The sequence below is a fragment of the Musca autumnalis genome, unplaced genomic scaffold, assembly GCF_047663935.1.
Source record: "Musca autumnalis isolate F117 unplaced genomic scaffold, ASM4766393v1 scaffold_4, whole genome shotgun sequence".
Taxonomy (NCBI): Eukaryota; Metazoa; Arthropoda; class Insecta; order Diptera; family Muscidae; genus Musca; species Musca autumnalis.
Window position 1 is genome coordinate 137,259,103 of NW_027411977.1, and position 26,299 is coordinate 137,285,401.

The following is a 26,299-nucleotide window of genomic DNA, read 5'->3' on the forward strand; positions in this document are numbered from 1 at the left end:
GCTTTAAACTAAAATGCAACAACCTACGACTTCCTCGTTGAAGTCCTAAGTATCCTTTCGAACTAACCGCCATCTAACTTTATTTATTTTTTTACAAATCTTCCTTTCCGTCTTTTCTCTGCTATTTATAAGGTAAAGACAATGAACCTTTGGTGTCTGATAAATGCGGCTGTATTTATTACATAAATTTAAATCTTATAGGTTTTATCAGATCCTTGAAAAAGGTTAATTTCCCGTAGCCAATTGTCAGTTTGTTGGAGAGAGAAGTACAGAGAAGAAGATCTTGGTATGCGTTAAACTGCATTAACTTTGTCCTTCTTTAAAATAATATCTATAAAAACAATTGAGTTTCGACCACCTTGGCGTATTAGTGATGACAATACTAATACGCATTGTTATAAAATGTATTTTATTTTACATTTCATTTTTATTTTCGAAATATCATTGGCCTTGTTGTGCAGAAAACAAACAAAATGTTCGTAAACAAAGCTATGATTCATACGCATAACTATACACACGTCTAGTATCTGGCTATAACCCCTTCTTGGCTTAATTGTGAGAACACATAAATATGATACGCAATGAAAACGTATGCACATAATGAAATATATTTCTTATTTATTCTGAAATAAATTCAAATTGAATTTTTCAAAAATCATTGGCCCAATTTTATGAAAACCAAGCATATGATGATAGAAATAAATACCAAACAAAAGAAATGGGGGGAAATATGTTTCTGATTTGTAAAAAAGAAATAAAATAAATGTGTCAGTTCTATGAGTGAAGTATTGCCATTTTCACACACTTAAACAGACATGCATACATATGGTTGTATGTATGTTTGTACTTGCGAACACATTCAGTTGATGTATATTTAGAAACAAAAATTCTAGACGAAAACAATGTCTAATAATATTAAAAGAAGAAACACATACGCCCAACATATGTGTCTGTAATACATATTAATGTCTGACAAAACACAACATTTATTTTGAGATTATCTCTATGGGGAAAACAGATTTGGCAAACACCAAATGGCTAGAGTATGTCATAACTCTTAGCAGAGTTTTTTTTAAATTTAAATTCTTTAAGACAAAAGAAAAAAAAAAGAAATGAACAAATATTTTGGTTTTTATTCAATAAAAACAATGTTTGATTTTTTCTAGCTAGAGGAAATTTTGAAACAAATTTAAATATATTTTTCTAAAAGAATACACTGTGTGTTTCTCTTCAGTCTTCCTACGCTGTCAGCTTTTTTCCACTCAGCTACGTGGAAATTTGTTTTGAAAGCCCAAACACAAACACACACAATATAAATATCAAATTTCCATAAAGGTGAGCAAAATATATGTACAAAACAAAAAAGAAGAGAGACAACAACATTGAAGGAAGGCAAAAACAACACAAACCAAAAATATAGCGAAAATATTCGAAATATTCAAGACATATTTGGGAAGAAACCCATTTTCAATTATTTTTTCCTACACACATACGCAGTTTGTTAAAAATATGCCAAGAAAACAATTGAAAAGAAAAAAAAATCCACAACAAAGGTGGGGGTCTATGCAAATGGAAAGCAAACATTTTATGGCTTTCGAAAAGCTTTTATAAAATTAACCAAAATTATACTCAAGTGTTTTTCTTTCTCTATTGAGTATCATAAAATGGAAACCCCAAAAAATTATTAACACTTTATAAATTATATTTTAAGTAAATATTTTAAAGTGTTTTTTGTTTTGGCATGGGCGTGGGTACTAATTGCATTAAGTGTTTATGGTGAAAATACCACTCAAAAGATCTTCTCTTCTCTATTGGAACGTATAAGTGCTGTTGTGTACACATTGCGCATACTCCCTATAACAAAAAGCTTTTGAGTGATTTCAGTGAGATCAATGAAAGCTTTTGTTTATTCTTCATTGAGTGTATTTTCCAAAGCGATTATTGTCTTTTTCCAAGAGATTTGATCTTTTTGGAAACTTCATGAAAGAAAATGAAAAAAATGCGGCCTTGAAATTTGGTTTATTGTTACATTTTTAGTTCTATTTTTGTTTGTGCACAACCAACCAACAAACATTGAAAATTCCAAATGTATGCAGAAGACTCAAACATTATTATATATATGTGTGTGGTTATACATGGAGTATACAAGCATATGTGAGATTGTGAAATGTTTATGTTTTTTCTTTTATTTTTAATTACACTTCCATCTTACTTCACAGACACTTTCTTAAGAGTTGAATTTATAAATTAAATAGACTATAAACAAATCTGGAATATTTATTCATTGCCTTGCCTTTGATCATTGCAACATATTTATAGAGGAAAAGTTAATTATACAAACATACATATGTTCAATATGTGATTTTAAGATTAGACATCGATACCAAAAATACAATTTTCTATTGCTCTGAATATTTTCTAGGTATGACTTAATCGACATTCATGATAAATCAATAAGGAAACAATCTTTCGAAATGTAAATTATAAAAATTTATTACTGTCAGTTGGCCAGCAATAGAATAAATGAACAGTTTTGGAAAAACTTAAGTATTGAAAAGTGTTCAATTTATTTCTGGGCAAAGCCAAATAATTCAAATCAAGGACATTGCTAATTATAAGAAATTAGAAAAATTAAAGAGTACATCCAACAATATCGTATTGTCCGAAATAGTAAAAAATTTCTGATTTTTTTTTTAAAATTGACACTGTGACGTATAATTGGCGCCAACACTTATACGCACTAATGTACATTCAAGTATCAATTCTGTCATGTTTTCTTAAGTTTATTAAAACAAATATGTACTACGATAATGCTGACCAATAATTTCGATTGTCCTCTCAAAGAATTACCTAACGCGAAAAAATTGATTTTGCGGGAAACACGATTTAAGATGTCTTTTAAGTTTCTATTTTCCAAATTAAGAAGTCAGTCTTTTGAATTGATCTTTCCAAATTTTTTATGGAAGTATTTTGCCTCGATACAATCTTCAGAGACGGATGGTGACTCAAATTTCAAATACCATAGTACTTCCAATACAATACAAAGGTAAGAAAATCTTGGTGCACATGGAAGGTATTTGCAAAGTCAGATGAAATCTGAAGCTGAACTGGAATAGTAAGAAACCAGATGCTTCTCTCTGAAGATCATTTGATATTTGGGAAATCTTTAAAAGTACAAATTGTTTCGTCCCTTTCAATGTCAAGTATCTGTAAATTAAGACAGCCCCTTTGGGACAATGTAAGCTTAAACATCACAAAAGTGAGTTTAGCTTTGGAATCTTCAAAAGGGGGATTCTGAAGTGGAATCCTGAATCATTTAGAAGGAAAAATTTCACTGTGCAGACTGACTATCTTACGTCTAAAGCTGAACCAGAAAAGTTAGAAGATCTTTGGAAAATCTGGGAAAAGAAAACTTGACTCATCCCTTTCAATGCCAAGTATCTCTGAAATGTGGCTGTTCCTTTGGGAGAATGTAAGCATAAGCATAAAAACGTGAGTTCCGTCATGACATATTCAACAGTGGGAGTCTAAAGAAGATTTCTGGACCATTTCGAAGAAATTTGGACTATACATGAGGAAGATTGTTTCGTAAACAATAAAAAAATTCAAAGATACGTGAAAAAATTCTGTGATCTAAGCCAGTTGAAAAAGAGAGAGAGAAAGAGAGAGACCAGTAAAGTTTGAATTCACACTTTTGGTAAAAATAATTCCCCCGAATATAGCCGAAGAGACAAGGGAAACGTTTCTTGCACAGTTTATGCAGTTGGACACTAAGCCCAGCTGATTGGTTTCATGAACAAATGAGTGCAATCCGATTTTGTGAAAAACTGTATGCTATTGAACCCCCTTTTTATTGCCGAATCTAAAAGTAGTGTGAATTATAATGAGAATAGACAGGATCGAATCACTGACCGACCCTCTATTTGCACGGCGGGTATGCTAATCAAAGCACAACAATGTATGGTAAGTCAAACTGGCGATGAAGCAACGATATTCTTCTCCCAACTGGACCAAATGATGGAACACATGCTCGAGATCTTTGGTCTATCTAACATGACATTGAACGTGACATGACATTGAAGAGATTTGGATTTTTTTACATTTTGATGTAACATTGTTTTTGTATTTTATCGACAATTACCAGACTGCAGACACTTTGGTTATGATAGGTCTAATAAGGACCCATTTGATCGAACAGTTCATCTGAAATTTGCTTTATTGGTCTTCTCATTTAAGTTACTTGTTCTGATTATCTTGTTTGAGCATCCATGCGTATGAATGATGTCAACAATTATATGCACAACGTAACTTTCTTTCTTATTGAGACCGTTTATGGGGATTGAGGTAAAATAATGTTTTGTGGAACACATACATTAATATCGGTAAATTATCCTATTTGTTCCATAGAATGAAACCATTTTTAAACAATTATCTCTCTGATCCGAATGACTTTTTCTATCACCTTCATCATACCCAAGGGGTATTAAATTATTTACATTGCCCTGATGGGAGTATTACGGTGCTAATTAGCGAAGCAGGTCTTTTCTTGGCTTTATATTTCGATATGACATTACTTTTACATCTGCGCTTATCAGGACTCAGATACTTGATTATAATAGTTGTAGTAACAATTATATAGGGTCATTGTTTTACTTTACCTTTTAATCCATTTGATCCTAGAGAACTCTTCTGAAATTTGCCTCAAAAATGAGAAAATTAATCTAATTTAAGTTACTTGTTCTGACTATTTTCCGAGGGCATCTGGAAATGAATGACGTCAGCAGGTATACGCATAAAGTAACTTTCCACTGAAGAGAGTTTATAATATTTTGCGGAATACGCTAATAACCCATTAACCTTTTATTTCATAGAATGAACAGGTTTCTAAATCCTAATCCCTTTGTAGGACCAACGAAACATGTTTGGATAAATACATTGTTGCCTATCTCTCTTCAGAAAAAATTGATTGAGAAAAGGTAAACTTAATTTGCTCTTTATGAGAATTGGTTTACTTCTAATTTTCTAAATTCAGATTTCAATTAAAGTTTGAGATAACTGCTATATATTTTACATTTTCAGAATTTTTTTACCATGTTCCCTCACCTCTGGGTTCACATTTATGTACCATGTTGAAAAATAACTAAATGAATCCTTTTACATCAAACATGATGAGAACAATGTTCAGGAATCAGAGTGGGACAACTAAATCTGAAGACACGTAATGGCTACTTACTTTTGACCTCTGTGCGTATGAAGCACGTCAACTATAATACGCACCAAGTTACCTTTATATGAATTTTCAGACATTTTAGGGATCAAGATAAAGAGAATCGATGTAGGATATACTATTTTGTCCAGAAACATTTCAATTTTAAAGATCAGAATGTTTCGTTCAATTTAAAGCTTAAACAAGATTTGCTATTAAATCATTCTTAATCCCAGTACTGCCTCACAACACCAATATAAAATTTAAGAATACCCTTCATTTTTTACCTTCGGCCCCTGTTGCGTATAAATAACATCAGCTATAATACGCAGCAAATACCTATTATATGAAATTTAAAACATTGTGGGGATCTTGTTAAGAGAGTTTTGATAGGATGCACAATTTTGCCCAGAAACATTTTCATTTTAAAGAATTATCCAACATTTAAACAATTGTAGTGATGACTGATGAAAAGAAAAAAATTCCATATTTGGCATCAATAAAGCTAGCAAAAACGCACGCGCACACATATTTCTGTAAGCCTATTTTTATGGAGCACATTTTCAAAATTACCTGCTCTTCGATTTGGTGAGGATTTCAATTTGTTCTTGGAAGTCGGCAATGATTTCGTTGTGCTTCTTCTTGAGCATCATTGTGGTTTCTTCGGATTCCAAATGGACATCTTCGAGCATTTTACGCAATTTCAACAATTCAGTATCACGTTTGCGGTTAGCTTCGAACTATGATAACAAAAAACAAATAATGTATGTTAGTTTTTTGAATTTATTGAATTTTTCTTTGGTTAACTTACTTGATGTTCAGCACCACCTTCGGCTTCTTCAAGACGTTCAGACATCTGAATGACTTGGACACTGAGGTCGGCTTTCTCGCGTTCAATCTGTAAAAATATAAAATTAAATTATTAGTTGTGTTTGGTAATATAAGGGATTTGGTTTTGTAATATTTTTTTCAACTGAAATTTAGAAAAAAAACTTGCAAAAATGTGTAGAGTTTTTATAGCTATATTCTAAAAGTATTTCGATAGTGATACTACTTTTTATGATATTTGATATTTATGATGTAGATATGAAATAATTGTGTATATTTAACGGAAAGTAATTATACATAGTAGACTTACTATTTCGCAAGGAACATCTTAGTTAATAAGGGTTTTCAGTTCTCTCATATCATATAGTCCTAAACGACTTTATTATTAGTCATATGATATGGAACTCGTATTTAACACTCAATTCAAACGAAATTTGAAGAGATCTGGGTACCTATTCTGTAACTTTTAAGTACTTTACTCATTGTTGATTTTACAAAAATTTCATTTGTTTGTTTGTTTTTTAGTTGTTATAAAAAGAAAAGAAATGTAAACAACTTTTCAATCGATAAAATTTACAAAATATCATAGGGAAGTTTTGCATGGCTATTATATATCGGAAATGTATCCAACCATACATAGAGAACAGTTTTTAGTAAGATTACACTTAAACATTGACTTATATTTGTATACAAAATACCCCCTAGGGTATGAATAACAACAACACGTATACGCCATATTTGGATGGCAAATGTAAAATCATATCATAAATATAAAAATCTGGAAATATTCTGTATGTTTCATAACTAAAAAAATGATTTCTGATCAAAACAATTTTCCAATTTTGGGGGACATAATACATGTGTATGTATGACCTTTAATAGTCCTTTAAAATATTCAATTATTCACTGCAACTGTCATTAAATAATTTGAAAATTAAAACCAAAAAGACAAAACGGACATTAAAAAATTATTATTGATTCAAATAGACCTGAACCAAAAAAACATGTTCGGTTATAAATCATTTACAAACAAAACTACCATAACATTTGTTGCGGTTATTGCTCATTTTAAGGTAACGCATCAATGAAAAAAATGTGTGCGGCAAAATGCCAAAGAATACCCCAAGAAAAAAAAAACCAAGAAGAAAAACCAAAAACACATATACTAAAAAATAGAATTGCACGTTAAAATGGGAATGTTAGAGGGAGAAAATATTGACAACAACAACTAGTTTTTTCTGCACCACATGTAATGTGAATAAAACAAAAAATAAAGAAAAAATGGCAACATTAAATGGCCAGAGCAATATGCCAAATGTATGGTAAATGGCCATTGTGGTCCACAATACAACTTCCAAAAGCAAATTTAATCAAACGACACTTAGACATGGCATCACTGCCGCCACCAGCAACACCACCACCAACCACCATTATTATTATTGGCCACTAATGTTTGCATGGGCACAAAGCTCAAGGAATATTTCATAGATAGATGGTAACAGAACAACAACAACTACAGAGCTCAAAGATCTCAGCCAAAAACAAAAATACCAGCAAAATTCTAATTAAAACCAATATGAAGCAGCAAGAACAACAAAAACAATCATCACCAAAAAGAAAAACACTACCAGCAAATAACAACAAATTTAATTATAAACATTCGAAATGACCCAAATTAATTACTCCGACACATTGGCCGTACGGCGGCGACGACGACGACGTCAGTGAATGCAAAAGAATTTTTATTATTAACAGAAGGTAAAATATAGCCAGTCGCCAACCATGCCATGCATTAAAAATGATTTTTGTTGATATTTTTATTAATGTGAAAGGAAAATAAGAAGAAACCATAAATCCTTTACTCTCTACTCTGCATTGGCCGTCTTATTGTTGGTGCATCGGAACACAACAATTGCACCAATGCATACCGATGCATGCAGATTTTGGCGGTGGATATTAGTAGAAAATTTAAATTGATTTTGATTTTCTTATGAAATGCAAATTTGCTGGCAATGATAAACACATTTTGAATAGTTTTATAATTTATTTTGATTTCGAAGATATTTTATATGTTCTTTTTGTTGTTGTTGAGAAGAATTGTGTAAGATTTAACAAGTCAAATTTGTTTAATTTAATATTTATCGTTAATTTTTAATAGATTTTCAGGTAACATAAATTGCCATAGGCTTTCGAATACCTTGATCGGCAAAATATCGAAGTAAATGTATATTAGAACAAAATTCAAAAATTTGGTAGAAACACATACTCATGCATTAACGAGGAAGGATATTTGGCATCTGATACAGATAGTGTACTAAGCGTTTGGAATGAGCATTTTAGAAACTAAAAGGGAATCTGGTAACTGATAGTATAGTGGGCTAAAGATATGGAATGATATCTAGGAGTCTCTTGGACAAATTGTGACCCGCAGAACTTCATCCTAAACCAAATCCCGAAAAACAATCACGAACGAACAATGATTGTAAACGCAGCTTACTATCTCCCGTACTTAAGGAAGCAAATAAGATAATATATACGAACCACAGAGATATTGGATCGCATTGCATGGTGTTCGAAATAATCGGGCCAATGCGATTTTGGACAGGATCAATCCATCTTTGACCAAATTTTCGCCCTACACCAACTCCATTAAAATACCACACTGGCAGAATTCAGCTTTCGCAAACCAAATACATTAACATTTTTCCAGCCCATAACGTGCCCTCATGTGCAATTTTTTTTAGCTTTCGCCTGCTCTTGACTAAAGATGCGTTATAGTTATACATTTTCGACCCCTGTGCGTATGAAGGACGTCAGCTATAATACGCACCATGTAACCTACATTATTATTAGGACTATGCTGGAAAACTTTAACTGATACAAAACTTAGCATTTCAATATAAAATGTGATTTCGGAACACATATTTTCAACGTGAGTTCCATACAAGATTCTGCTGAAAAAAATGAGTTGTATGAGATTCCTATCCACCGCTTTGTCTAGAGACTAGATCTTAATTTTTTAAGTAAATTATATGCGGCTGTAATTTCACGTTTAAGGGGGAATTTTTTTCATTACCATGGGTCTAGGTTTCGATATAGCCCCCATATATGAATACCTACTGATTTCAGATATTTTGTACCATGGATCTTTAGGCTACAATTATCCCATCCCAACCACCCAGAGAACTTTCTTCCTCAGCTACCCATGGGTGCACAAACACAGGCGGCGAGAGCCCCACTGCCGTGAAAATATTTTGGCTGATTGTTCTCGAACGAATGATCCGATTTGGTCGAAATGTTGCCCCTCCTAAAATTCTGTCCAGAGACCACAGCATCAATGATTGGAGTATGTGCAAGACAATACTTTCTGCGGTTTTAGGGAAAATGTCTCCGCCTGTGACCACCTAAGTCATTGAGCCAATATGAATAAGGGTGCAACCCTTGTGGTATGAAACACACACAAAGTTATTGGCTCCAAGCTTTTTTATTTTATAATTTGTTCTTAAACTTTGCAGTGTTGTAGGGACTTATGGAAAAGTCCTTGTCTCCTCCTACTCATTCTTCAATACATAAAAAAATCTTAATTTGAAATAACGTATAGTTTATGGATATTTATGTCATTTGTATGATTTCATACATTTTATACGCATTATATAACAAATTTTAAAACAATAAAAATTTATTTCAATTTTTACAAAAAATAGTAAACTACAAATAAAGTTTTCTTTAAATCACAAAACCTAACTTTTTCCATTGAATTGTAAAATAAGTACATTTCAAATAGTTTCATTTGGAAAATAAGTTTTGGGATTTCTCTAGAGTATGTGGCATAAACTGTGTGGAAGAGTTTTGCATAAATAAATTTTTATTGTGGTCCACAAACGATAACAACAAAAAACATGTGTTGCAAATTTATAACTTGTTGATATATAAATTTCAAAAAAAAAATTGTTTAGCATTTAAGGTGATGCATACAAAAGTAATTTCTTGGAAAATCGTATTGAATATTGTGGCCAGATGAGAAAAAATTGTGCTTTTTTGTATTTTGAAAGAAACGTGCAAATGAAATACAATTTCTATTTTTGTTTTGGTTTCTAGCACATGTTGCTATAGAAAAATAGCTATGATTTTTTCTTCTTCTGTATTTTGTAGTAGTTCAATGAGTCAGAGATTGAAAAACAAACACATGTTTTAATTTGCCTTTTAAATTTAGCTACCAAGAAATGAATATTAAGGGTATTTTTATTTTAGAAAAGAGGTTTTTCTTGTTTTATTCTGTTTATTTCATAAATAAGGTAAAAGATTTTTGTATTAATCATATTTGTATTCGTATTCTTTGTTTTGTTATGAATAATGAATAACAAATGATCTGGTTTTTACTAGATACTTGGAAAGGAGGTCGTATAAGTAATTGTAATATGTGCTACAATGGGGCGTATGAGTCACATAATGTGGTTATAATAAAGAAATTGTTCACAGATGGTGTATTGTGATTATTATTTTTATACGCTTGGGTGTTTGATGTGATACTAATTGCAATAAGATGAATTTTCATTTCCAATGTACATACATACGAGTAGTATTATTTTTGAAAATTAATGAATTTTAGAAATAAATTAAATCCAATATAAATCATTTCTCAGATTTGTGCTATAAAATGAGATATTATTCAGAAACTTTGAACACCATAGTGTTTTTGTACAAGATGTTAAAGCCTATGTGAATTTTCACATAGGCTTTAAAATCTTTATCTTCAGAAATGCCATAAAATAACACTTTTCCTCCTGTGGATCTTATACAAAAATTAGTTGGAAAATCTAAGGTCATGGAAATCCCCCATAACACAAAAGGCAACGTGTGTATGTATGAATGTCTATAAACATTTATGGCAACTATAGCATATATTTTACAAAATTTATACATACTCTGGATGGGTACACACATTTATACTTGGCGTAAGACTTAAACAGTGAACTTACACGTATGTAATTTCAACATTTCAAAAATTGTTCTCCTCAATGTAAAATGCAAAACTATGAAATACATAAGCCATATTGAACTGGCTCTAAAAAAAGTATATTTTTTCGTACGGATTCCAGGAAATGTGTTGAAAGAAGAAACAAAAAAAATCTTGGAAGCAGAAACGTAATTTTTCTCATACCCTGTTATACCTTTACATTTAATAGAGAACTGTGGTGCATAGACATATATTTAGGAGCGCAACATCTTATGTCGATCTGACCCTGATATCAGCATTAGTTTAGACAATGAAAACAGAAATTAAGTTCCACTGCCCGAAAACATTTTGTGCTACATCATGGGAAAACATTAAAATTTGGAAATATCCTAAATACAATTATATGGAGTTTAAATGAAACGTGGTAATTTTATATTTAAATGGGGCTTAAGTGGACCATGGACCTATTATATTGACAATTTTCTGAATGGAGGTGCTCTTGGGTTGAAATGTCGTAAAAACATTAAAATACCATAAATAAGAAAGATGTGGAAATACCTTTAATCAGCAAGCCAATTTACTGTAATTTCTGTTTCAAAACAAAAATCTTCAAATCACCTTAAATCGAAATTAATTGTTTAATGGATGGTGTATATAAACGTGGACTTTTACCTACAACTTTTTGTACAAAGGTCGACCTTTATAAACATTTTCAATTATATTAATTCTATATGTGCCAATAACGTAAATCAAATATTATCAGTAGATGAGGTCTACACTAAAATCTTGACTCAAATGGACGATTTTACGGACAATATTTTGCCGTCATGACCACAGACGAACATAATTTAGGAGGATCCAAATTAAGTTCGAATTTAATGCCGAAATGTCTATTTCAGGGAGTTACAAAGGGAATAACCATCGGAATGTACCCTGCCTTACATATGTATTATACATATAATTGTTCCACAAACATCTCGAAAGGGACAAGGGAGACTTCTCTCATATCAATGTGTGCACCCCGATTCATATTAACTCAATTATATGGGACCTACAGTTAATCGCCGAGTCCGAACGGTGTGTCCTAAAACACCACTCGAAGTTAAAATTATATGGTTCTGCAACATTCAGTGTATTAAGAATTATTTTTAAGACGAAATTTTTCCCTGTTCATCACAAACATGAATATTTCCGGTTCTCACAAAGGGTATGATAACCATAATATTGTTTAATTTATTTATCTTTTTGTGAATTAAAAAATATCTATGTATGTAGGTCTAATGGAGTTTCAATTTTTTATTTTTTTTTTCAAATGAATATAGGTGAAGTATGAAGGTGGACGACATCGTTCCCCAAAACCTCTAAAATATATCCCCAAGTGTAGTTTAATGACTTATCTGGAATTCTATAGTATTAGATCAGTTCGAGTAGTATTGTTTTCAAATTTTTTAATTTTTATTTTATATGTGGAACCCCCACTTCCTTAGATAATGCCAGTTGAGCTAACAACGAACAACTCCAATGAATGGTTAGCACGAAGGGTATACGCGGCCATGTGAAAACTTCTCATTTATATTTATTCCAAACATACAGTAAGTTAGGGTATTAAGTATAAAGGACAGTTCATTCGGGTACCTCCTGGCAAACGTCAAATATTTTGCGCCTTGAAACAATTAAATTTTGATTGCTTTGGGAGGGGCCCATAAAATTCCAAAAATCCCTACAACCACAAATCAAAACTTTAATTATATTAAAAAAATTCGCCTAGATGTTTAATGCTTAGGTTTGGGTTGCTTTGATATTTTTACTGCATTAAGAACTTAGGGTCGCGATTACAGCGGTAATAGGGTTACAAAGTTCTGAAAAAATGCTCTACTTCCAAAAATCAAAACTTTGATTTTATTTAAAGAATTTCCAGATAATGAGAATTTGCAATAAGTAAAAAAATATCAGTCGGCTTTGCTGACAGAGATATACCCTCAGGCTGTGTGAATTGAAACTTTCGTCTATTGACAATATCGAATCTAATACCGGCTACGCATTTAGAAGTTTTTTTATACCTTACGGGCTAGGGAGTATGGACTTGCCCCTGATAAAACTTGTACCGTCGTAATGGGGACAGCGAATACAAGTTGTTACAACGAAATTCAAACCGAATAGGGAACAGGTCCTAAACTGAACTTTCCGAAATTTTGTATGGGAGGTACCCGAAGGAGTGGGCCGATAGAGTCCATCTGGGAACCTCATCTATGTCTGGTAGAAACTTTACAATCTGCAAAGTATGGACTAAAGTTCGAAAGTTATCGTGCGCACAGTTTTTCCGAACATTTTCGAATTTTTGTGGGGTAGCAGTAGACCAATGTGGCTCATCTTCAAGCTTAAACTAGGTTTAGACAACATATTACGAAAACCAAATTTTGAACCCAATCGTTTAATTTGTTGGAGTGTTATCGTGCACTTCAGCCATCCAGCCAGACGGATGGACATTAGCTAAATCGGAGTTAGCTAAATCGACTCCAAATTGTCTGAAACGGAGTTCGTCCAAACATAGTTGGAGTCTTAAACCATTATTTCGATGAGACCCATTTTGCCCGTATGAAAGTGTATATACTCCCGTTAGTATAAATGCTGAGGGTATAAAAACACGGGACCGGAACGCAAAAATAAGGCATGGAATTACCAAAATAGTTGATAAAAAAATTGTTCGATATCTTGAAAATGACATTAATTGAAGAATTACTTCCTCTTGGTTTAACAATCGTAAACAGTTGTGATTTCGATCGACACTTTTTTCTTGTTACCGAATATGCAGAATAAATCATGCATTTGAAAAGTACATGGTGGCGTATAAGTAATTTAAATTCTGCGTACGTGAGGACGTATGATAAATATTTGAAATATGTTTCGTTAGCTTCAATGGTACCTTGTTGTAATGTCTTTCTTTTTAGCTTTCTGTTGCTGAAAAGAAAGACATTTCAACAAGGTTGAAACTGGTAAATTATTCATAGTAGAATGGATGTCACTCAGGTTGCGGGTAAGATATCCTTTCTAATGTTTCTGAGTATTTCAGCCGTTTACAACTTATCTATAAGAGTTGTTGTATTGTTTTCAATACGTGTTCAGAGGTTAGATCCATATTATTTAGCTAAAAGTAGAATATGGGAGCACTACTTAATGTGAGAGACGGTTCCTCTGGTCCCTTCTATGGTTCTGAAAATATTTATTTCTCTAAAGGTCAGATAAACCCGAATGGACAGGAAGACTTCTATCATATTATTAAGTGTCCCGATTATATATAGCCGAGTTCGAACGACGTGTCTTAAGACACCACTTGAAGAAACGATTTTCCCCACAAAAATTTATGAAGATCAGTTTATTAGCTTTCGAGCTAGAGTTGGCACCGAAAACGCTTTAAGAAAAACAGGGTTTCGTAGAAGGCCATTTGCTACAAAACAAGGTAATACTTTTCATAAATAAATTCAGAGAGTAGACTGAAGTTTCGTAGTTTTTTTAGAACAATTTCTTGAAAATGGTTTTAATTGGCCTTTACAAAAGCCTTGTCTTGAGATACGAAGCGAAATATGCAAAATATTCAAATTTTCTTATGAACAAAAAACATAGTTGCACGCACATTTCCTATGACTTGTTTCAAGTCATGCACGTATTTCTTTTTACAAAAACACGCAAAAAAAAAAAAACAAAAAGTTTTGTTTCCCAAAATACTAAGGAATGTGTCTCTTCAATGGTGATTATCATTAATTTTAGCCAGACTATTACAAATTTTGTAGTCATTTCCGCCACCTAGGTAACTTACGGCAAGTGGACACTCAACTAAACTCAAAGGAATGAACCAAGAGGGAGGGGAATAAAAAGGGGGGGAGTTTTGCATGTAACCTAAAATCTTCATCATATACACCCTACATTGTTTTTGTTGCCGTGCGTATTCCCAATTTTTTTTTTGTGTTGCATTCATAGGTTTTGGCCCAGGCCAAAAATATTTTCTAATTTCGTATGAAAATATTTGTTGTTATTTCAAGCACCACTTGGATGCTGTTTTTTTTTGTAAAGACAAACAAAAAATTGTGGCGTTAACATTTTCTGTGGTGTGTAGTTTTTTTCGTTGTCTACAGAGAGACCAAGAGAGTGAAAGAGAATTCACTTTCGAATAGCAAAATGTGAGAAAAAGAAAATTTACAAAACTCTAAACAATATAAATGCCAGCCAGCATCGGCAATCTTTAGGTTTTATCGTTTTCTAAATGTTATTTATTGTAAATTTGCTCTTTTACCAGTTGGCCCAAAATTATATCTTCTTCTTCTGTTCTGATAAACAATCATGTGTTGTGGACTAGGAAAACTAAATAGCTCACACCAAAGTGGCTGATGATATGTGACTATAAACCCACCGCCTGCCTATTGTGCCTGTCCATCGTCATCATGCAAAGTGCAACAGCAGCAATTGAAGTTCAATGCACACCATTATCACCCATTGTTATCGGTCAACAACAATCTATGCTGGGTTGTTTGTTGCTGGCGTTGCAAGGCATTGTATTTTAAATTTAGATGCCCCTTATTTGTTGAATGCAACACCAGCAATAACAGCAACAACAGCTGCTGTAAGGTGTGAGTTTTTGTTCTAAATCATGGCGCTTTTTTATTTATACAGTAATTTGTTTACTTTTTTCATGTGTGTATGTATTGATTTTCTTATGTTATTCTTTTTTTATCGCATTTTCGTTGCAAAGCATAAAGAAATTACTTGAAAAAGAAATTGTAGATTTTATCTTTTTTGTTAGGTGACAGTTTTTTTTTTTACAAAAAAAAGCCATACATTGCGAACACAAATTGAAAACGAGAGTTAACACAAAAGAACAATGATAACCAGCAATAACAAGGTCATGTTTTTTTGTTCGTTTTTTTTCGTCAATGCTTTTTCTATTGTCTTATAAGCCACGAGAACTTTGACATTGACTAAAAAACTGCTCAATTCCGTACCGTATGGAATATCCTTTCCCTCGTATTAATATTAATAAGGAAATAAGGAAAAAAACGGTTTGAGCAGAAACAACAATATACATATCGTCACCTGAAATGTCCAAAGCCGTAACCCACAACACCATAAGTTTACAAGAGAAGCAAAAAACGTTATAAAATTTAGAACTGTTTTATAGAATATGCATCTTATGAGGGCGATTTTTGGAATATTATCGATCATGTACGAATGGGAGAAAGTAATGAAACTAAAACCAATAAAACGCTGGATCACATCTGCGATGTATACCATTTTCCGAAATGTAATTTCTTGAATAGGATCGTTATTTTTAAATGTAGAAGCTTGACATTTGGCACAGAGCGATACCATTTGTGATTTCAAGTAAAGTGTGCTATGGTGATGCCTCACTGCATAACTGGGTTCGATTCCCTCAGCAAAATGCTAGCCGTCTTGTCTGAGTATTTCAGCAAGGATGTATGTATATGAGGGGCCGCACTATGTGTAATATGTCGTTAGATCTCTGTTATAATAAGGAGCTTAAAATATATTTATATCATGTCTTTGTGCATTTGTATGTAACATACCACAGGAAATGAGATAAACCCATAGTTCATTTTAGGGATATACATAGAATCACTTTCTGAGTCGATTTGTGCACGTCCGTCCGTCTGTCCGCCAGTCCATATATATTTGTAATCAAAGTATATGTCGCATTTATTGTCCGATTCAAATAAAACTTGGGCAATATCATTTGTTTGGCCAAACGCCGAACTCTATTTTGGTAAAAATCGGTTCAAATTTGGATATAGCTCTTTTATATATCTTGCTTGTACACCGCAAGTCCTATCGAAATGGAGCTAAGGAGAATGTTGTAGCTATGAAAATTCTCTACAAATTCGAACTTTATAATAATTTCGTAGGTTTTACCGTTACTGAAATATAGAAGTTCAAATTGGGACAATGAATTGACTGTATTGCTACCTTATAAAACAATGTCGTACATGGTTCGCCTTAACTAACTTTAAGTGAAAACCGCATATACCTGGAAAGTTTTTGTGGATTTTGAAACAGCAATGTTCATAGGTGAAAATAATCCAAAAACAAGATAAAATCGCTGGAGGGATTTTTAAATAAATCGCGGTCAAAGTTCACATTTGTAGGTTTTTTTAGGTTTTAAAGATTTTGCTTGGAAACCACAAGTCCTATTGAAATGAGACTAAAGAAAATGTTGTAGCAGTGAAAATTCTGTACAAGATTGACCTGGATAATATTTTCGTAGGTTTTACTGTTTTTTTGAGATATATCAAGAACCCTTCGTACACCAACTAAAATGTTAAATTAAATTCGAAGACGGTCAATTCCTTCGGTTATCTCCTCCTACAAAAATTGAAAAATTTTGCTGTTTAAAAAGGTTTAGGGCCACTTTTCTGCTCGTGTTAAATATTCCTTCTTTTACGAGAGTACCAATGCCCATAATTTTAGGTAGAGAAAATATGTTAAACGCTGGTAACCCAAAGTACCTCATCTTTGCTAATTCAGTCAGCTAAAACCTTAAAAATACCAGAAATCAAGCGGTACCTTATTATGGAGGTTCTTCCAAAACATAGAACTACGTTCACAATTTGTAATATATAAGTTTTTGACCACTTCGATCCCTCAATGGCAAATTATGGCTAATCCGGTCTGAAAATGTAGCTAAAAATTTCTAAATGCCAGAAATATGGCGGTTCCGTTTTATGGGGGTCATACCAAAATGTGGGCCTAAATACTGAAATCGGAGGGTACCGTTACATTGGGTTTACTCCAAAATATAGACCTCTGTTCAGAATTTTTGGTGGAGAAGTTTTGCGACCACTGGAGAAGTTTCGTGGCGACTGGTAACCTGAAATATCAAGTAAGAGGTAGTTCGGTCAAAAGATGGTGCTAATATCCTCAAAATACTGTAAATAGGGAAGTATACATATATGAGAGCTATACCAAAATTTGGCCCGTTATAACCCATCTTCGAACTTGGCCTGACTTCGGAAAAAAGTCACGCGAGCGCAAAAATTATTAAGTAGAGGACGGTTGATCTTGTTTAAGTAGGCCCAGTTGGATATGTCAGTCGAATATTTGTAGCACCTCCTTCTAATACCTTCATCTCAAAATTTCAAAATTTTTAGGCTTGTGTGCACTTTGAGGTCAGGCCAACGCAGATAGTCATTTAATGCTCAATTATGTCGATATTCCTAGCACAAAGTGATCTGTGATATAATAGCCAAATAAAATTTTCGAAGAAGATTCTCCACTCCTTGACGTTTTTGGATCCGACCGTCTTCTTCATATTTTTATGTTTAAAGGATTTTGTAAGGTAAAACCGAATTGGAAGCCGGTGTTTTTATCTGTACAAGGATTGAAGTCTCAAATGCCGACCGAAGACCTTATGTTTACATCATAGATTTTTTAAGGAAAGGGAAATTTTGCACGCCGGAGATTTTTGTATCTCTCCAAGGGTTGAGGTTGAGTTATGTCCGCTTCATTACATTGCGCAAAAGTGCCAAAATCATTAGTACCATAAGTGGTTTGGGAGTTGGGTCCTTTGGGAGTTATTTCACTGCATCGAATCAAGTCGAACAAATTCTCACAAGTATCGAATCGGTTCATGGTTCATTTATGTCCTATACTGCTGATATTCGTCTATTTTTTACAGTCATAAGCTGAGGATATATTGCTGTAGAGCGGCTGATATTTATTAACTTACTTGCCAATACTGGCAAATTGTGTATACAGATTTAGTCATATGGATAAGTGAGGGTATAATTTGAGCTTTAATATTGATATGTATGGTATGGTCCATACATCTCAGTATTGAAGCCTTAAAAGTCTCGATTATATCCTCACCTTGCCTTTATACCTTTCAGACATTTTTTTTTTTTGAAGCCAATTTTTGGCCTCAAATGCATATTAATACCCAGACTCGGCATCTTTTGAAAGTTTACCTGAGGAAGTTCTCATTCTCACGATTGCAGAATCGTGAATTGGAGGAACCCATGATATCCAACAAATGGGGGGGGGGGAGAATTTAAATCTACACTAGTTAAACGTATGAAATCCTCCTACAAGCTGCACAGTGAAGATAATCAGATTTTTTGATTTGACAAATCAAATAATTATCTTAACTGTTTGAATGATTAAAAATATTTGCCCCGTTTCCGAACCTACAAGAATGTGATATTTTTAAAATTTGAAACTTTTTTCCTTTTTAATTTTGCAAAAATTCAAAAATAACAGATTCATTCTAGTTCTGGAGCAGAACAATTATCTTAAATTTGTCATTTCTGTTCCACTGTGCATAATTTAATGATTGCATTAAAAATTTTTAGGTAGGCGTTTTGATGAATTTTGTGTGAATGTTTACCTATACTGAAACGCTCGCACACACACATACAGACACATGCACATCAAATATCTTTGTGTGTATAGATATTTCACTCACACACATGCCTACCATAATTACACAATATTTATTTTTGGTTTATGGTTTTTTGTTATTATTCAATTTTGTTTTCTCTGTGAAAGGTGGACACTCGTTGGCGGCTGTGGGTGTTAATGAGAAATGTTGAAATTTCTATGAGTGACAAATATCGGCTAAGAAAAGCAAATAAAAAAATATAATCTATGTGAATGTGTTCTTTTTTTTGCCGGTGTGACAGTCACGGCTGGCATGTGCGATTAACCTGATGTGAAATTTATGTTGGCGGGGTTTTATATGTTTGTTCCTTGGAATTATAGATATAGATGTGAAATGAGAGAAATTGTGAATTTTTCTAGAAAGTCTTGTGTGTGCAAATCTTTCTTTAGATCAACATGTATGTACATGTGTACATTAGGGTTAGTCATTTTTTCTTTTTTTTTCGAATATCAAAAATCTGTGGAAATGGCATGTAGGGCAGGCAAAAATAATAAGAATTGCGTTTTTACTTTTTCGAAATTGTGAAAAAACCTTCCGCACAAAATGCAATTACTTTAGCTAAAAACAAACTTTTTCAGTTTACTTTTTTTAAAATTTTTAAATTTGAGAAATTTTTTTCTGCAATAGTTGTTCTTGGAAATAATTTTTTTTAGTTCGTTTTAGTGCATCGATTTCAAATATGCAATTTGATCAAAAATCTGTCATTCAGTTTTTAAGCTACACCGATTTCATTTCCCAGTTTTTAAAAACAAAACGAGTTGCTCTAATAAAAGTTTGACAATACAGAAGTAATGTCATAATACATAATTTATATCGTTTTGAGTTTTAAATTATTTTTTCATAGTTTGTGTTCACATCGCCATGTCCTTTAAAAAAAGTTGCAAAAATGTCCAAAAAAAACAGTGATAACTGGGTCAAAAATTTTAAAGCAGAAAGACAGAATGAAATAAAAGAAGCTGTTTTGCCGCTATACCATTTATACGAATTTCCGAATGAAATCAATATAATTGAAAGATATAGAGGATTAGTGCTTGAGAAATCTAAAAAAAAAAATTTAAAAAAAATATTATCAAATTTTAAAAATCACAAAAAAATTCAAATAAAAAAGTTGGTTTTGAGCTAAAGTAATTGCATTTTGTGCGGAACGTTTTTTCACAATTTCGAAAAAGTAAAAACGCAATTCTGCTTGTTTTTGCCTGCCCTATATGCTATTCCCACAGATTTTGAATCTAAAAAAATGACTAACCCTAGTGTACATATTTAATGAATTGGAACAAGAATGGATGACAACGATGGAATTTTTGTCATTTGGTCTATGTTGCCAGGTGAAATAAATTAGTCATCTAATTGATGTGTGTCTTTTTGGAGAATCTTTTAACTCGTGGGAGTTTTTAATGCACATTTCTGGCATTTCTGCAGCATAATCATTAATGGAAATAAGTCGGTAACAGTCATCCCTTGAGCTAATATCTCGTATGGTCACTTCATGACTTGTTTAGGCCTCTAAATCAGATCACTGGCGTTTTATGACCTGAACAGAAAACTGTTTGGATGACCCCCAGAACAATGCATCAGTCGTTACACACACCAATCGTTTTATTTTTAACATGGTGAGATCAAGGGCTGGAATCTTGTTCTATAGATATCCTTGTTCTATATATTTTGAAACCCAGCAAGCCTGCAACTTCAAGCGATGGAACTAAAATCGATGAAACTTATTAAGAATAGTCTTTGTGCTAGCTGACAACTGGTTTATTGGCAATTATGCAAGGCATTGGAAATCCCATTTATCATTAAAAAAAGTTTCTCCAATGAGAAGGAGAAGAAATCTGTTGAAGAGAAAGTGTTTCTGCTGTTTTGAAAGGTGACTCTCCACTAATACAATGGAGAATTAAAGTTCTAGGAAGATCTTTCCTTTACAATCTTACCGAGACAATAGATTAAGGTCCGGTAGACTTTTTGAAATTTCTCCGGCTGCATAAATGAAGTAATACATGGTTAAAATCTTATCTTGAATTTCAAGCATTATTTTTTAAGCAAACTTCGATACTAGGACTGAAGGAGTGCTGTTGTTCGATGGTCAGTAGCTCTGCTCTGGACACTAAAGTTTGTGGATCCGCTAATCTGGCATTTTCAGCCATGTTTAGACTCCAGCCATTGGAAACGTGTCTTTCAGAAATGCTATACTAAGGGATTCGGGTTCGACGTTAAAAAGTAGCGTCATTCTCTCATATGAGGCCGAGACAGAAACAGGTTATAATTTAGAGCCAGGGGCGATTTATATGGAAGAAAAAACACCTTATTAAGCCCTTCGCGTTTCTGATTCCAGGGATTGTACTAAGCAAAAAAGTCCGCCGGACCCTATATCTACGGAGAAGATCGAGCCTCCCGATTTTGAAGTTTTTTTATCCACGTTTTTTTGATATTTTGGCATATAACAGCCAAACCATTGAGATTTTCGATTCATAACTGAGACAAAAATTTTAGCCAAGACAACAGTTAAGAGCTTTCTATTGCATTGCAAAAGCATTGGAACGCTCCTTCAGGCAGTTTTGGCCTTGTGGGTAAAAAACTTCAAATCAAAATCGGCAGGCACGATTTTCACTATAGACATATGGTCTAGTAGACTTTTTTGCTCAGTACAATCCCAGGAATCAGAAACGAGAAGCGCCCAATAAGGTGTCCACCCTAATGTGCAATGCTTATGTTCCACTCTACTTGTAATAAACAAGAAGGGCAAGGCCAAGGTGATCCCATGGTGCAGTGGTACGCACACCAGCCTTGCACACTGTATACCCGGAAAACCAAAAATACTCCTCAATGTACAAAAACGTAGGTTTGGATAATATTTACACAGGCGCAGTCGCAGATAGCAGCTGAAGACCATCCGTTGTTACGACAAATCAGAGTAATTTAGGATCAGCAACGTTCGGGATGAAGCTGGCGTAAAAATTTATGTAGGAAAAGGATTGTTGACACAGTGCAAATCATTTGCCCAGTATACGGTACAGGTTCGCACAACACATTACACCTTTCCAAATGTCCTGTCAAACCTACTCAACTAACTCCAGTAGCTTTGAGATTACATCCCATCGAAGCAGCCACATTCCTGAACATGGAGAGAGAGCCAGAGCGGGATAAGGCAGGAAATCGCATATACAATCGTATCAAATGCTGTTACAACAACATCCAGTATGTTTGGAGAAAATCCTTCCGATCGTCCCCACAAAGGTTCAAAAATATTTTTGGAAAAGTAATACGTGTGATATCTCCAAAAGGGACCAACCGATGTGGTCCACACTTTGAATCTAGCAATATTTTGTCCAAACTTCGATTAAGTGTGAAAATAGACCATATCGGTCCACACCGATATTTGTTTAAGAACAGTTTAACGTCTGTTCGAGGATCCTTTGGAAATTTTTTACCGAAGGTACTCCTTGTGGTCCCGTTTACAGCAATATTAAGATTATCGTGGAGAAATCCATGCTTCCCGATATAATGGCCTAAAAGCTAGAGTTGGGCAATCTCGTTCAATTGAACGATCCGGATCACTATTTCGCTCAATGGACACCGGTAATTTCTTTGACAAAACTGCGTATGATATTAAGTATACGCAGTTTTGTCAAAGAAATTAGCGTTGGTTTTTATGATGTTACTCATTCGTCTTTGAACGAGGACAGTGATCCGGATCGTTCAATTGAACGAGATTGCCCAACTCTACCAAAAGCTCTACATTAAGCCCTGGCCAACTTATATGCGTTATGAGCGCGATATATATCAAAAGGAAGGTCTCCCAAAAAATTCACTTCCAAAATGGACAGTGTGATCAATTCCATTAGGTACCTCTGCAAACTTTTGAGCTTTAATCCAAATCCATATTTTTGGTGGCAAATATGTATGCCCTTTCAGGTCAACAGAGAAAAATTCCAAAAAAAACATGAATTTGATGTGTAAAATTTAAAGTCAAACCCTATAAAGGCAATTCAAACTTAATTTTTGTTTTCAATACAGTAAACTCCAAAGGACACAAAGTTATCCAATAAAACCTGACCTTTTTTATAAATTTTGGAATTAATATTTAAATTATTTTTTTATATATTTATTTTTTTAAATTTTACATACTTTATATAAAGTATTATTTCCAAACCCTAATTATTTTCTAATTTGCAAGTTTTTTTTTTAATTTCATTTAATAAATTATTTTATATTTTTCTTTAAAACTTACCCTTTGGCGCAATTCACGTTCGGCTTCAAGATCATCCTGGAGCAAACGGATTTTATCCTGGAAATATTAAATATTTACACGTATTAGAGACACTGAGAGTATTTACAGGATAACAATATCCTCAAACAAAAATAAAGTCTTTCCAATTAAGAACGTCCTTGTTTTGGAATTTTTAATTAAATTAATTTTTTTTTAATTTTAATTGCCACTTTTTTGATTTTGAAATTGAAAAAAAAAAATTAAAAATATTCATTACATAATATTTCCATTAAAAATATACGTATATACATATTTCTTTCAACGCCTTTATTTTAATAATCATATACACATGTATATGAATATGCATATACAAACATATATATCTCTATATATGTATATTTAACGGTATGTACAATTTTGTGGTTGGTTCATCATCATCTTTCGTTTCGTTTCTTTTTTTGTCTTTAATTTTTTTACTTCAGTCTTCACATACACACACATATGTGATCATACACTCTCGTTTATAAATGTGTGTATGTATAATTTTTTTCTGGTATTGGTTGCTTAATTTTCTTCTTTTTTCATCATACACATTAAATTTTAGAACTTTTGCACTCATTTCATAACATTTTTTCGTTCATTTCTTTTCTTATTTTGTTCAGTTTTTTTCTGGTCTTCACTATTCTTTTGTAGATTTTGGGCGTATTTTTTAGTATTTTTTCTTTTTATTGCGTATAGAAAACATTTTCGTTTAATTTTTCATTTTGTTTCTTTAGATTTTTTTGCAAATTCTCTTTTTCTTTTGTTAAGTCCTTTTTGAAAGCTTGCTGTCTGCCCAGCTTGTTGATTTAAGTCCTTTTTCCGTTTCATTGATCGTGCCATGACTTTAAGTGGCAAAACTTCTTCTTCTCTTCCTTCTTCTTCTTACCTCAAGACGATGGAGGGCGCTCATATCGGCAGTATATTCAATGTTGATGTTCTCAACACCGGGTCCAGTGGAGGTGGCTCTATAAGAGTATTTGGAAGTACGTACAGCTTGTGATGAAGACATGTTTGTGTTTTTGTTTTATTTAATTTAAATTAGAATTGAAATTTGGTTTGTTTTTTTGGTTTAAAGTAAAAAAATTTCACTTCGTTCGCGTTAGCGCTTTTTCTTTGGCTCTTCCAACAGAATAATTTCCTTTTTTCCACACGCAACAGAAAAGTCAAAAAGTAGTTGTCACCGAGTCACCGAATAATTCGTAATAAACGTCGGAGTAAGGCTGGTGATCTACTGAACGAGAGATCCCGGTGTCGTTCGAATAAAGAGTATTTCGTGTTATTGTCGGTATGACCAACGTTTTCGTCTATTTCTACCCAAAATTTTTGTTTTTCCTCAACGCCAAAGTTTTTCTCGTTTTTCCCATTCCACTGACCGCACGCACAGTGTCCCGACCACCCCTTGGCCAACAGTTGTTTGGCCATGTGTGTGTGTTGAGTTGAACTTTGAGTTTTTTTTTGGCAGTTGAGTGGTTTGTTTGTTCGTTGGGATGCTGTCTTCCTTAGCCTGTTCTTATTGTTGTTGTTGCTGTTATTTCTTGATGGAGGCTTTTTGGCGGCTACTTTAGCTGCTCGTTATTAGAATTGGTGTTGTTGCTGTTGTTTTTGTTGGATTTCAAAATTGCTTTATCTTTTTTTCTTCATTTTTCAAATGGATTTTTCACGCTTTTTCCTACTCACACTTTCAAATATTTGTGTTAATTGCCGTTTATATCATTATGTGTTGCTGCTGTTGTTGTTGCTGCATTTGTAGTTCTCCTGTATTTTAGAGGGAAATTCTTTTGATTTTGTTGTTGTTGATTTTTTTATTTTTTTTGCATTTTGTATTTTTTTTTCTCATTTTTAAATTGAGCAACATGTGTGTTTGTCTATCGTTCGTACTATCTGCGTTTTTTTTTTGCTGTTTGCGTATCTTTCGATCGGTCTTGTCTATCACAACTTTGTTTAGAACTACACACAACATGGACTACTATCCCCTATAGATTCACCTGTAATTAGGCAGGCAGGCATGCAAGCAGCCGTGTGGCAACAACTTCTGGGCATCTACATATATCACCCCCTGTTATGCCGCACCCCAACTTCGTCATTTAGAGATTCTTTGGGTTTTGCCAAAAGTGCGTAAAAATTATTTTTAAATGGTAAATTTTGTTGCCGTTTTTGTTATTGTCAATTTTCTTCGCACCGAGAATTTTAGTTTTCTTTTGAACTTTTGATTGAGAGTTTGCTTTTTTGTTTCTTTCCTTTTTGGTGTTTGCATTGCCATATTCTTGGTCCATGGGAAACAAATGTTATTCTAGTTGCTGGTTTTTCTTTTGATATGCAATTGAGTTTGAAGTCAATTATGAATTTTGTTTCGAATGAAAACAAAACAAATACATTACTGGGTCTTTCGAATCGATTGTTTTTTGATTGATAGCTGAATGGACGCGTGCACAATTTTTGCAACTTTAATGTTTAAAAAAGATGGATCTCAAACAGCCGTTTTTTGAAAGATACCATTGTTTTTTGATTGCATTTTTGGATCAAAGTCATAGTCATCACTGTTAAAGATAATGATTACTTCATTAAGTGGAAAGGAGGATCTTAAAATTGAATGAATATATCTAGTTATCTTTTTTCCTT

At 33.2% G+C, this 26,299-nt stretch overlaps 1 protein-coding gene across 1 annotated transcript in view; it reads right to left on the reverse strand.

Moving 5' to 3' along the window:
- Prm (Paramyosin) overlaps positions 1-25,672 on the reverse strand; it is a 48,463-nt gene extending 22,791 nt beyond the window's left edge. Inside the window, exons 1-4 of the mRNA XM_073981755.1 lie at positions 24,567-25,672; positions 23,660-23,716; positions 6,018-6,104; positions 5,780-5,946 (exon numbers count right to left, since the gene is read on the reverse strand). Coding sequence (XP_073837856.1) covers positions 5,780-5,946; positions 6,018-6,104; positions 23,660-23,716; positions 24,567-24,689 — 434 coding nt within the window. The 5' untranslated portion in view covers positions 24,690-25,672. The remainder of the gene's footprint in view (positions 1-5,779; positions 5,947-6,017; positions 6,105-23,659; positions 23,717-24,566) is intronic.
- Positions 25,673-26,299: the final 627 nt, after the last annotated feature.